This window comes from Salmo salar, chromosome ssa09, assembly GCF_905237065.1.
Source record: "Salmo salar chromosome ssa09, Ssal_v3.1, whole genome shotgun sequence".
Taxonomy (NCBI): domain Eukaryota; kingdom Metazoa; phylum Chordata; class Actinopteri; order Salmoniformes; family Salmonidae; genus Salmo; species Salmo salar.
In genome coordinates, this window is record NC_059450.1 from 5878593 (window position 1) to 5893483 (window position 14891).

Here is a 14891-nt window from a genome sequence, read left to right on the forward strand (position 1 = left end):
GGCCACTTCCTGTAAAGGAATCTCTCAGGTTTTGACCTGCCATTTGAGTTCTGTTATACTCACAGACACCATTCAAACAGTTTTAGAAACTTTGGAGTGTTTTCTATCCAAAGCCAATAATTATATGCATATTCTAGTTACTGGGCAGGAGTCGTAACCAGATTAAATCGGGTACGTTTTTTATCCAGTCGTGTCAATACTGCCCCCTAGCCCTAACAGGTTAACCTCTTACATCTAGACGTTCCGCTAGCGGAACACCTGCTCCAATATCCAATGATAGGCGTGGCGCGAATTACAAATTCCTCAAAAATACAAAAACTTCCATTTTTCAAACATATGACTATTTTCCAGCATTTTAAAGACAAGACTCTCCTTTATCTAACCACACTGTCCGATTTCAAAAAGGCTTTACAGCGAAAGCAAAACATTAGATTATGTCAGCAGGGTACCCAGCCAGAAATAATCAGACACCCATTTTTTAAGCTAGCATATAATGTCACAAAAAACAAAACCAGAGCTAAATGCAGCACTAACCTTTGATGATCTTCATCAGATGACACACCTAGGACATTATGTTATACAATACATGCATGTTTTGTTCAATCAAGTTCATATTTATATCAAAAACCAGCTTTTACATTAGCATGTGACATTCAGAACTAGCATACCCCCCGCAAACCTCCGGTGAATTTACTAAATTACTCACGATAAACGTTCACAAAAAACAAAACAATTATTTTAAGAATTATAGATACAGAACTCCTTGGTGCAATCGAGGTGTCTGATTTTAAAATAGCTTTTCGGTGAAAGCACATTTTACAATATTCTGAGTAGATAGCCCAGTCATCACGGCTAGCTATTTAAACACCCACCAAGTTTAGCCCAGACCAAACTCCGATTTACTATTAGAAAAGTTTGATTACCTTTGGTGTTCTTCGTCAGAATGCACTCCCATGACTGCTACTTCAATAAGAAATGTTGGTTTGGTTCAAAATAATCCATTGTTATATCCAAATAACGGCGTTTTGTTCGTGCGTTCAAGACACTATCCGAAATGTAAATAAGGGTCACGAGCATGGCGCATTTCATGACAAAACATTTCTAAATATTCCATTACCGTACTTCGAAGCATGTCAACTGCTGTTTAAAATCAATTTTTATGCCATTTTTCTCATAATAAAGCGATAGTATTCCAACCGGGAATCTGCGTTTACGTAAAAAGACGAAAGAAAATAAAGCATGGGGTCAACTCGGGCACGAGCCTGAGTCTCACAGTACTGTAACCAGCCACTATCCAAACGCGCTACTTTTTTTCAGCCAGAGCCTGCAAAGCCACGATTCAGCTTTTTGCCGCCTTCTGAGAGCCCATGGGAGTCGTAGGACGTGTCACGTAACAGCAGAGATCCCCTGTAATGGATAGAGATAATCAAGAAGGGCAAGAAATTGTCAGACAGGGCACTTCCTGCATGGAATCTTCTCAGGTTTTGGCCTGCCAAATGAGTTCTGTTATACTCACAGACACCATTCAAACAGTTTTAGAAACTTTGGAGTGTTTTCTATCCAAAGCTAATAATTATATGCATATTCTAGTTTCTGGGCAGGAGTAATAATCAGATTAAATCGGGTACGTTTTTTATCCGGCCGTGAAAATACTGCCCCCTAGCCATAACAGGTTAACCTGTCTGGGAACGTGGGACGCTTGCGTCCCACCCTAGTCTACAGCCAGTGGAATCACGTCGTGCGAAATACAAATACCTCATAAATGCTATAACTTCAATTTCTTAAACATATGACTATTTTACACCATTTTATAGATACACCTCTCCTGAATCGAACCACGTTGTCCGATTTCAAAAAGGCTTTACAGCAAAAGCAAAACATTAGATTATGTTAGGAGAGTACCCTGCCAAGAAAAATCACACTGCCATTTTCAAAGCAACTAGCATTCATCACAAATACCCAAAACACAGCTAAATGCAGCACTAACCTTTGACAATCTTCATCAGATGACACTCCTAGGATATCATGTTACACAATACATGCATTTTTTGTTCGATAAAGTTCATATTTATATATAAAAACAGCATTTTACATCGACGCGTGACGTTCAGAAAATATTTTCCCTCAAATGCTTCCGGTGGACCAGCGCTACAATTTACAAAATTAATATTCGAAAACATTGTTAAAATTTAATATTGTCATTCAAAGAATTATAGATTAACATCTCGTGAATGCAACCGCATTGCCAGATTTAAAAATAACTTTACTGGGAAATCACACTTTGCAATAAACGACGTGGTATGCTCAGAAAAATAGGCTAGGCGATACATGTTAGCGCCATCTTGGAACCATCTAAAATCAAATATACTATTTTAAATATTCCCTTACCTTTGATTATCTTCATCAGAAGGCACTTCCAGGAATCCCAGGTCCACAACAAATGTAGTTTTGTTTGAAAAATGTAATAATTTATGTCCCAATAGTTCCTTCTTGTTAGCGCGTTCCGAAGGCTACTCATAATGTACGAGGCGCGCTGGACTTGTCGTCACGAATGTGCAACAAAAATACATTTACGTTTGTTCAAACATGTCAAATGTTGTATAACATAAATCTTTAGGGCCTTTTTCAACCAGAGCTTCAATAATATTCAAGGCGGACGATTGCATTGTCTTACTAAACGTTTCGGAACAAAAGGGTTCCCATGGGTGCCCGCGTCATAGTAGTAATGGCCCTCCCCCTGTGACCAACTTCCCAAGCCTCTCTTTGGGTCAGTTTGTACCATAGAAGACTCAAACCACTTTGTAAAGACTGTTGACATCTAGTGGAAGCCTTAGGATGTGGTAAATGATTAATAAGTCCCTGTGCGTTTTAATGGCAAAGGCTTGAACGTGATTCCACACATCAGATTTCCACTTCCTGTTAGGATTTGTCTCAGGGTTTTGACTGCCATATGAGTTCCGTTATACTCACAGACACCATTCAAACAGTTTTGTAAACTTTAGAGTGTTTTCTATCCAAATATACTAATTATATGCATATTCTAGTTACTGGGCAGGAGTAGTAACCAGATTAAATCGGGTACGTTTTTTATCCGGCCGTGTAAATACTGCCCCCTATCCCCAACATTAATAATACATTTTTGGAGTGGTCGAAAAACAAGTTTTAATGACTCCAACCTAAGTGTATGTGAACTTCCGACTTCAACTATACTTTTCAAGTTACAGTATTTCATCCATTCAGTTTTTAATGACATCACAAAATGAAAAACAATATTACATTCATATTATTATTATGTTACAAATATTATTATGTTATTCACTTTTTGGATGTTAGAGTTTTGGGTGAGAACAGACATTCCTTTGGTTGATACTAAAGTTAAAGAGAGAGTCCTCTCCTGCTTAACCTGTTAGGGCTAGGGGGCAGCATTGACACGGCTGGATAAAAAACATACCCGATTTAATCTGGTTACCACTCCTACCCAGTAACTAGAATATGCATATACTTATTACATATGGATAGAAAACACCCTAAATTTTTTAAAACTGTTTGAATGGTGTCTGTGAGTATAACAGAACTCAAATGGCAGGTCAAAACCTGAGAGATTCCTTTACAGGAAGTGGCCTGTCTGACCATTTGTTGAACTTATTTTCCATCTCTATCATTTACTAAGGATCTCTGCTCTAACGTGACACTTCCCACGTCGTCCATAGGCTCTCAGAGCCCGGGAAAAAACAGAATGTCGTCATTCCAGCCCCAGGCTGAAACACATTATCGCCTTTCTCAAGTGGCCGATCAAGAGACACTAGCTTATGCGCGTGACCCCGACCGCCCCCGCCTTTGGGATTTTTTCCTCTGTTTGCCGAAAAGGAGATTCCCTGTCGGAATATTATCGCTTTTCTACGAGAAAAGTGTCGTAAAAATTGATTTTAAACAGCGGTTGACATGCTTCGAAGTACGGTAATGGAATACTTAGAATTTTATTGTCACGAATTGCGCCAAGCGCGTGACACTTCTTTACTATTTCGGATAGTGTCTGGAACGCACGAACAAAACGCCGCTATTCGGATATAACGATGGATTATTTTGGACCAAACCAACATTTGTTATTGAAGTAGCAGTCCTGGCTGTGTATTCTGACGAAGACAACAAAAGGTAATGAAACTTTAATAATAGTAAATATGATTATGGTGAGTGCTAAACTTGCCGGGTGTCTAAATAGCGAGCCCGTGATGCCTGGGCTATGTACTTAGAATATTGCAAAATGTGCTTTCACCAAAAAGCTATTTTAAAATCGGACATATCGAGTGCATAGAGGAGGTCTGTATCTATAATTCTTAAAATAATTGTTATGCTTTTTGTGAACGTTTATCGTGAGTAATTTAGTAAATTGTTAGTGAATTCCCCGGAAGTTTGCGGGGGGTATGCTAGTTCTGAACGTGACATGCTAATGTAAAAAGCTGTTTTTTGATATAAATATGAACTTGATTGAACAAAACATGCATGTATTGTATAACATAATGTCCTAGGGTTGTCATCTGATGAAGATCATTAAAGGTTAGTGCTGCATTTAGCTGTGGTTTGGGTTTATGTGACATTATATGCTAGCTTGAAAAATGGGTGTCTGATTATTTCTGGCTGGGTACTCTGCTGACATAATCTAATGTTTTGCTTTCGTTGTAAAGCCTTTTTGAAATCGGACAGTGTGGTTAGATTAACCTCTCTGGGCTAGACCTACTCAACAGCCAGTTGAATCCTGTGGCGCGTTATTCAAATCCTTAGATATGCTATTACTTCAATTTTTCAAAAATATGACTATTTTACACCATTTTAAAGATAAGACTCTCGTTAATCTAACCACACTGTCCGATTTCACATTTCTCTTTCTGACAGACCATGTCTGTGGCTTTGAGGACAAGCACATCTGCGGATTCTCCCAGGACCGGGGCGACAATTTTGATTGGACAAGACAGAACCACCTGACCCAGAACCCCAAGCGTTCATCCAATACCGGCCCAGAGATGGACAGGAGTGGCACCAAAGAAGGTAGGCTACACTCTTAGATGTAAAGGAGCCTGGAATAACCTTTTGAGGTTATAAAAATTGCCATAAAGGGGGAACCTTCCCAGGTCACAAAGGTTTCTTGAGAAACTCCTCTTAACAGGTTTTTCGAGGAAATCCTGTGACATGATGCATATCTTTTCTCAAAATACGCGTATACTGGGCTGCCTGTGTAAATGTTCAAACAGGAAACTTTTTGTGATGGAAGGGGTAACATTTTTTACATTTTTAATAATATATTGTAGCAGCAGCATATCAGAAGATGTGAGGCATGGCCTAATGTCATTCCTGTTCATCATATAAAGTTTGTACACTACAAATACAACATTTCCTTGAATGTTATACATATTACACATGCTAATATAATATTAGCATTGCTGATTACATGGAGCTCCATGACAGTCATCCAAAATGCAATGACCTCTTTATATAGTGGTAGTTACTCCAACATTGGGATTTGCATAGGCTCTTGAGAAACTGACAAACGTCTTTAAGCCTCATTGAAGCTACAAAACTGTCAGTGTTCAACCTTAATGTAAAGCCTCGGAGGGTATTTTGTTGTGGGGAATCTTCAGAATGGATGAGTAATGACAAGCAACCTTTATTCTCATTTTCGAGTGTGGAGCTGCAACATTTCTGATCTAGGATCAGGTCCCCCCTTTTATTCGTTATTGCTTAAAAGGCAATACTGATCCTAGATCAGCACTCCTACTATTAGGCACTTTGGTAATATGGGCCCAGGTCTTTTGAGCAGTAGTGATCCAAAAAAGGACCTAAAATCTACTTAACATATTTTTGAAACTTTTGACACAGGGCCGATGACAATATACTAATGTATTTCATAGCACTTACAACTGTCATACCTATTTGTGGCATGCAGAATTCACAAGGATTTACAGATAAACCCACATATAAAAGGGACCAAATCCACTGTCTCTAACCCAACCCTCTGTCTCCCCTCTCCCACCCGTCTAGGTTGCTATATGTACATTGAGGCCTCTCGTCCCCGGGTACTGGGGGACACTGCCCGTCTCTTGTCCCCCCTCTACAACGTGACCGCTGCCAGGGGCCCCAAGGGCTCTGGTCGTCTCCCTTACTGCATCTCTTTCTTCTACCACATGAAGGGCAAGCAGATCGGTGAGTACATAAGCCACACCAGTTCAGAAGTAAAAGTAAGTAGCCTTGTCCAAGCTAGAATGTTTCTGTAGCGTGAGGCAGCTTGATGTACAAGTACATCCCCTGGACAGGACGCTTGTGTTGCAGGGCCTTAAAACCTTTTAGGGCTAGGCGTCCCGCTAGCAATAAATAATCATACAAATTATGGATATTAAACATTTAGGTACGTGTCTTATATCGGTTAAATTCTTGTTAATCTAATTGCACTTTCCGATTTACAGTAGCTATTACAGCGAAAGCATGCCATGCGATTGTTTGAGGACGGCGCCCCACATCAAAATATTTTTCCACCGGCACAGGTTTCATAAATTCACAAATAGCGATTAACCTCTTATGGCTAGGGGGCAGTATTTTCACGGCTGGATAAAAAACGTACCCGATTTAATCTGGTTACTAATCCTACCCAGTAACTAGAATATGCATATACTTATTATATATGGATAGAAAACACCCTAAAGTTTCTAAAACTGTTTGAATGGTGTCTGTGAGTATAACAGAACTCAAATGGCAGGTCAAAACCTGAGAGATTCCTTTACAGGAAGTGGCCTGTCTGACCATTTCTGGAACTTCTTTGCCATCTCTATCTTTTACAAAGGATCTCTGCTCTAACGTGACACTTCCTACGTCGTCCATAGGCGCTCGGAGCCCGGGAAAAAACAGAATGTCGTCATCCCAGCCCCAGGCTGAAACACATTATCGCCTTTCTCAAGTGGCCGATCAAGGGACTGTGGGCTTAGGCGCGTGACCTGGCCGCCCCCGTCTTTGTGATTTTTTCCTCTGTTTGCCGAAAAGGAGATTCCCGGGTCGGAATATTATCGCTTTTCTACGAGAAAAATGGCATAAAAATTGATTTTAAACAGAGGTTGACATGCTTCGAAGTACGGTAATGGAATATTTAGAAAAGCTATTTTAAAATCGGACATATCGAGTGCATAGAGGAGTTCTGTATCTATAATTCTTAAAATAATTGTTATGCTTTTTGTGAACGTTTATCGTGAGTAATTTAGTAAATTGTTAGCAAATTCCTCCGGAAGTTTGCGGGGGGTATGCTAGTTCTGAATGTCACATGCTAATGTAAAAAGCTGTTTTTTGATATAAATATGAACTTGATTGAACAAAACATGCATGTATTGTATAACATAATGTCCTAGGTGTGTAATCTGATGAAGATCATCAAAGGTTAGTGCTGCATTTAGCTGTCTTCTGGGTTTTTGTGACATTATATGCTAGCTTGAAAAATGGGTGTCTGATTATTTCTGGCTGGGTACTCTGCTGACATAATCTAATGTTTTGCTTTCGCTGTAAAGCCTTTTTGAAATCTGACAGTGTGGTTAGATAAAGGAGAGTCTTGTCTTTAAAATGCTGTGAAATAGTCATATGTTTGAAAAATTGAAGTTTTTGTATTTTTGAGGAATTTGTAATTCGCGCCACGCCTATCATTGGATATTGGAGCAGGTGTTCCGCTAGCGGAACGTCTAGATGTAAGAGGTTAAATATTCACTTACTTTTTGAAAATCTTCCTCTGATTTGTCATCCAAAGGGTCCCAGCTATAACATGTAGTGTCATTTTGTTAGATAAAATCCTTCTTTATATCCCAAAAAGTCAGTTTAGTTGGTGCCATCGATTTGAGTAATCCACTCGTTCAACGGGCAGAGAAAGGAATCTGAAAATCGCCCCCTAAACTTTATTTCAACAAGTCAAAATATGTTTCTATTTACTCCTCAGATACCCTAAAATGTAATCAAACTAATATTTCTTATGGAAAGAAGTATGTTCAATAGGAAACTGATTTTAGCAGGTGCGTTCTGTCTTCATGGCGTGCGCAGACACGAATTTCCAAGACTGTGTCCCTGTACTAAAACTGATATTTCTTCTTCATTTTTGAAATTACAAGCCTGAAACCTTGAACATAGACTGCTGACACCCTGTGGATGCCATAGGAATTGCATCCAGGGAGCTAGTTTCCAGCATGCCCTTATACTTTCCATTGTAAAAGCATGGTCTCTAACATAGGCTAATGTGATTAGCATGAGGTTGTAAGTAACAAGAACATTTCCCAGGACATAGACATATCTGATATGGGCAGAAAGGTTAAATTCTTGTTAATCTAATGGAACTGTCCAATTTACAGTAGCTATTACAGTAAAATAACACCATGTTATTGTTTGAGGAGAGTGCACAATTATGAACTTAAAATGAATTAATAAACCAATGAAGCACATTTGGGCAGTCTTGATACACCCTTTTGAACAGATATGCAATGGTTCATTGGATCGGTCTAAAACGTTGCACATACACTGCTGCCATCTAGTGGCCAAAATCTAAACTGCACCTGGGCTAGAATAATACATTATGACCTTTCTCTTGCATTTCAAACAAAATGGTACAAAATTGTTTTTAAAAGCATGTTTTTTCTTTGTATTATCTTTTACCAGATCTAATGTGTTATATTCTCCTACATTAATTTCACATTTCTACAAACTTCAAAGTGTTTCCTTTCAAATGGTGTCAAGAACACGCATATCCTTGCTACAGGTCCTGACCTACCAGCAGTTAGATTTGGATACATGTATGTAATTTTGGGCGAAAATTTAAAAAAAGGGTCCAATACTTAAGTATTGTGCAGGGTCTCGTGCCCGTGAGGACCCGGCCCAATTTAACCCCTGAGTGTACATAGACGTGCACACACACACACATACATGCATGGATGCACACACACGCACACGCACGCAGACAGCCAGACATACACCATACACATACGCACGCAGCACAAACACACACATACACACAGACAAATAGAAAGGTAGTGGTGGTAAGAGAAGGGGGCAGAGAGGGTGTCGCTGGGTGATTTACGAGGGCATGATGCAATCAGTCACTACGGAGGTGGTTCATCATAGCGCGTGCTATCGGAGGGGTTTATCGAGTGCATAGATCTTGTGGCACACTTCGTCCATGTCAACAACCCGGCCCTGCTGATTTATGGATGTGGAGGATGAGTGTGTTAAAACAAAGCTGTTTGTGCGTGTGTGTGTGTGTGTGTGTGTGTGTGTGTGTGTGTGTGTGTGTGTGTGTGTGTGTGTGTGTGTGTGTGTGTGTGTGTGTGTGTGTGTGTGTTCCCCTTGGAACTATTGTCCCCCCCGTCACTCTACAGGTACTCTAAGTGGTGTACTCTGTGGAAAATAAAGTGATTTCTAATCTATTATATTATAGAGGAGGGGTTGTATCTGTTGTATAGAGAGGTGTAGGAGGAAGACCGATGCCTAGATCCCAAATCGATCACAACCTCTTAACCTCTTAATTCTGTTAAGGGATGCACACCTCTCTTCCAGTTCCTCAGTCCTGCAAATCTTGAATTGGCATTGAATTTCTCTCTCTATCTCTCTGTCTCTTTATCCCTCCCTCCATTCTCAAATTGTTTAATTAGTCGTTGCCCACTGACTGCCCCTGAACCCTCACCCAGACCACTCAGCATATTTTCTCCCTTTCCTTATTCTCTCATTCTCCCTCCCTGCTGTCTCTCTCCCTTCCACACTATCTCTATGTCTCTTCTGAATGGCTGCCCAGTGGCAGACCAGACACCAGACACACTCCTGAAATATCCTCCCTCCATTCCGAGACATTATTGACTCACTTCTCTTCTTTATTAGAGTAATGCTTTTTTAATAAGGGCTTACTCTTTAAGTCAGACTGCCATGACCCTAGAAGACAAGGAAGATCAGGTGGTCAAAATGGAAGTGGAGAGACAGTAGTCCATTAATCCCGGCCCTTATTTTAGAGGGAATTCCCCTACACTCTTAGAATTATTATTCACCTTTATTTAAACTGGGAGTCACATTGAGATAAAACTATTTTACCAGAGAGCCCTGTATATGTTTACAAATAAAACCGAATACATAAATAAAACACAACAGCCCTACATAAACATTACAAATAAAACACATAATACACAACATTAAACATATTTAAGAAAAGCAATCACATTCTGTAGCCTCCCTGTGGCTCAGTTGGTAGAGCATGGTGTTTGTTTGCAATGGTGTTTGATTCCCACGGGGGTTCGATACCCACGGGGGGCCAGTATGATAAAATAAAAAGATTTGAAATGAATGCATTCACTACTGTAAGTCACTCTGGATAAGAGTGTTTGCTAAATGACTAAAATGTAAAAATGTAACATGAAAGGCAACCGAATATCTAATTGCAAGGTATTATGTGTATTGTTCCATGCATAAGAGTCCTAAAACTGTTCCCAGTGATAAAAAGTATTGCTGAATGGAATACTGGGTCCAAAACAGAGGTTGCCACGTGCACATAAATAATATCAGTATAGCTAATTTCACGGAGAACAATCTTCCTTCTATTTTCAGAACTGGGCCAGGATTTATTTCTATATAAAAAAAACAATCATAGATCTTAGCTTTGTCAAGTTTTCAATGTGTGTTTTAAAAGACAACTTGTCATCAATCCAGATACCCAAGTACTTATAGTGAGAAACTTGCTCAATTTGGGCTCCAATTGGAGTGCAAATACGCAAGTCCTCAGGGTCAACATTACAAGACCCAGAGAACAGCATAAACTTTGTTTTATTTGCATTTAACATCATTTAAGATCAGTAAGTGACTTTGGGATTGAGTCAAAACCATGCTGAAGGTCTTGAATGGCCTGCAGCACTGAAGAGCCACATGAATGAATAACTGTGTCAGCTGCGTAGAGATGAATGTTATAGGTGCTAACAGTATTTCCAATATAATTTATATACAACGTGAACAGAAATGGCCCCAAAAACGAACCCTGGGGTACCCCTTTAAGCGCTTTAAGAAATGTGGATTTAACCTTGTCTATCATAATAGCCTGGGTTCTGTCACTAAGATAATTGTGAAACCACAAACAGGCTTCAGTGCCAAGGCCTAACACAGACAACATAATCAATAAGATAGAGTGATCAACAGTATCAAAAGCTTTTGACAAATCTATAAATAGGGCAGCACAATTCAGTTTAGCATCCAAAGCATTAGGGGTGACTTGAGTAATCCTGGAGATTCTCAAGGTACCCTGGAGTTCCTCAAGGAACCATTGCAGTCAATGGGTTCATATTTGCATGATTGGTTAGTTAAGTGGTTCTTGGAGGAACCTTTAGTGTTTCACTGTAGCAAAGGAAGGATTTTTTTGCAGGCGTGTGCATAGCACTTGGATTTACAGTTGGATTTGCTGCGCTGCCAGACTCAGGAGAAGATGAAAATATGTTTTTTGCCGATGGCTTTACGGGATAGCTAGCAACTTGTAAACAATGACCCCTTCCTATATTTGTATTTGTATTTATTATGGATCCCCATTAGCTGCGGCCAAGGCAGCAGCTACTCTTCCTGGGGTTCAGCAAAATTAAGGCAGTTATACAATTTTAAAACATTACAACAATGGTTGGGTGTACAATAGATCCAGGTCCAATAGATCCAGTGTTACACGTCATCAGAGCATGACATATGTTTGTTGCTGTTGAACGCTGTTGAACGCCGAAACTGAAACCTGTCGAACGCTGAAACCTGAAATAAAGACCTTGGTTTAAAAGCTGACAGTGTTTTTATATACTTTAATTGTATTTTGAATCCTGTGGCTCTGTTGAGCTAAATTGCTGTGAGTGCTGCTATCTGTCCGAGGATCCTGACAGATTCCGTATAGGGGGAGAGACGCAAAAGCCAAGCTAGCCTAGCTGGCTCAGCAGTCTTAAATGGATGCCGCTATTGAACATTTCCAGCGTTGCAGGAGCTGCGTTTACTTTGCTGTTCCGGGACAATGTGGACAGCGCTGACTTTCAATGTAGCAACTGCTTGCTTCCGGAGGACTACAGGAGCAAAGTAGCTACTCTTAGCAAGCAAGTAGCAAACCTACATAAGCTACTGGGGAACCCACGCCCACCTACTTTTTCTTCCACCCCAGTATCCGGACACTGCTCTGGTCTGGTGGAAGTTTCACCGCCGTGTCGGCTCTCCACAGCCTATGTATGTGCTGCTTCACTATTCCATAAGGTGTTTTATTATCTGTTTTTTAAATCTGATTCTACTGCTTGCATCAGTTACCTTATGTGAGATAGAGTTCCATGTAGCCATGGCTATATGTAGTACTGTGCGCCTCCCATAGTCTGTTCTGGACTTGGGGCCTGTGAAGAAACCTCTGGTGGCATGTCTTGTGGGGTCTGAACTGTGTGCCAGTAGTTCAAACACGCAGCTCGGTGCATTTAACATGTCAATACCTCTCATAAATACAAGTAGTGATGAAGTCAATCTCTCCTATACTTTGAGCCAGGAGAGATTGACATGCATATTATTAATGTTAGCTCTCTGTGTACATCCAGCCAGCCCTGTTCTGAGCCAATTGCAATTTTCCTAAGTCCCTCTTTGTGACACATGACCACACGACTGAACAGTACTCCAGGTGTGGCAAAATTAGGGCCTGTAGGACCTGCCTTGTTGATAGTGCTGTTAAGAAGGTAGAGCAACGCTTTATTATGGACAGACATTTTAGCTACTGTTGTATGTTTTAACCATGACAGTTTACAATCCATAGTTAACCCAAGCAGTTTAGTCACCTCAACTTTCTCAATTTCCACATTATTAATTGCAAAAATTAGTTAACGTTTAGTGAATGATTTGTCCCAAATATAATGCTTTTAGTTTTGGAAATATTTAGGACTAATGTAGTCCTTGCCACCCATTCTGAAATTAACTGCAGCTCTTTGCTAAGTGTTGCAGTCATTTCAGTCGCTGTAGTAGCTGACGTGTATAGTGTTTAGTCATCTGCATACATAGACACACTGCCTCTACTCAAAGTAAGTGGTATGTCGTTCGTAAAGATTGAAAAATGTAAGGTGCCTAGACAGCTGCCCTGGGGAATTCTACTTGGATTATGTTGGAGAGGCTTCCATTAAAGAACACCCTCTGTGTTCTGTTAGACAGGTAACTCTTTATCCACAATATAGCAGGGGGTGTAAAGCCATAACACATATGTTTTTCCTGCAGCAGACTAGGATCAATGATGTCAAAAGCTGCACTGAAGTCTAACAAAACAGCCCCCACAATCTTTTTATCATCAATTTCTCTCAGCTAATCATCATTCATTTGTGTAAATGCTATGCTTGTTGAATGTCCTTCCCTATAAGCGTGCTGAAAGTTTACTGTAAATTATCATTGTATCTGGTCAAACACAATTTTTCCCAAAAGTTTACTAAGGGTTGGTACCAGGCTGATTAGTCAGCTATTTGAGCCAGTAAAGGGAGCTTTTGGCTGCACAACTGATAGGCAAGCATACTGCTGTTACGCCCTGGCCATAGAGAGGGGTTTTTGTTCTTTATTTTGGTTAGGCCAGGGTGTTACATTGGGTGGGCGTTCTATGTTCCTTTTTCTATGTTTTTGTATTTCTTTGTTTTGGGCCGTGTGTGGCTCCCAATCAGGCACAGCTGAAGTTTGTTGTTGCTGATTGGGAGTCACACATAAGGAGCATGTTTTTCCTTTGGGTTTTGTGGGTAATTGTTTCTGTTAAGTGTGTTTCCTGACAGGACTGTTTCTGGTCGTTTTTGTCTCGTTTTTGTAAAGTGTTCTCTTTTTTAATTAAAATTCTAATGATGAACACATCCTCTGCTGCACCTTGGTCTAATTCTGACGACGGCCGTTACAACTGCAAATTGTGAAATCAGACTTATTTGACGTAACTTTTGCCTAATCCCTCTCAACCATTTTAATTCCTCACCAATCCAAGGGGATTTAACCTGTTAGGGCTAGGGGGCAGTATTTACACGGCTGGATAAAAAACGTACCCAATTTAATCTGGTTATTACTACTGCCCAGAAAGTAGAATATGCATATAATTATTGGCTTTGGATAGAAAACACCCTAAAGTTTCTAAAACTGTTTGAATAGTGGTCTTTTTATTGAAAACTTAGGATCTTTGCTGTAACGTGACACTTCCTACGGCTCCCATAGGCTCTCAGAACCCGGGAAAAAGCTGAATGATGTCGAGGCAGCCCCTGGCTGAAAAACATTAGCGCGTTTGGATAGTGGTCGGTCAGCGTACTGTGAGACTGAGGCGCGTGCACGAGGCGACCCCATGTTTTTATTTTCTCTCTCTTTGTACTAAAACACAGATTCCCGGTCGGAATATTATCGCTTTTTTACGAGAAAATGGCATAAAAATTTATTTTAACCTCTTACATCTAGACGTTCCGCTAGCGGAACACCTGCTCCAATATCCAATGATAGGCGTGGCGCGAATGACAAATTCCTCAAAAATACAAAAACTTCAATTTTTCAAACATATGACTATTTCACAGCATTTTAAAGACAAGACTCTCCTTTATCTAACCACACTGTCCGATTTCAAAAAGGCTTTACAGGGAAAGCAAAACATTAGATTATGTCAGCAGAGTACCAAGCCAGAAATAATCAGACACCCATTTTTCAAGCTAGCATATAATGTCACAAAAACCCAGAAGACAGCTAAATGCAGCACTAACCTTTGATGATCTTCATCAGATGACACACCTAGGACATTATGTTATACAATACATGCATGTTTTGTTCAATCAAGTTCATATTTATATCAAAAAACAGCTTTTTACATTAGCATGTGACGTTCAGAACTAGCATACCCCCCGCAAACTTCCGGAGGA

At 40.1% G+C, this 14891-nt stretch overlaps 1 protein-coding gene across 1 annotated transcript in view; it reads left to right on the top strand.

Annotated features, from left to right (window-relative positions):
- The window catches only part of LOC106610595 (MAM domain-containing glycosylphosphatidylinositol anchor protein 1), a 401645-nt gene that overhangs the window by 314240 nt on the left and 72514 nt on the right, over nt 1-14891 (top strand). The window contains exons 14-15 of the mRNA XM_014209988.2: nt 4891-5043; nt 6034-6195. Coding sequence (XP_014065463.1) covers nt 4891-5043; nt 6034-6195 — 315 coding nt within the window. The remainder of the gene's footprint in view (nt 1-4890; nt 5044-6033; nt 6196-14891) is intronic.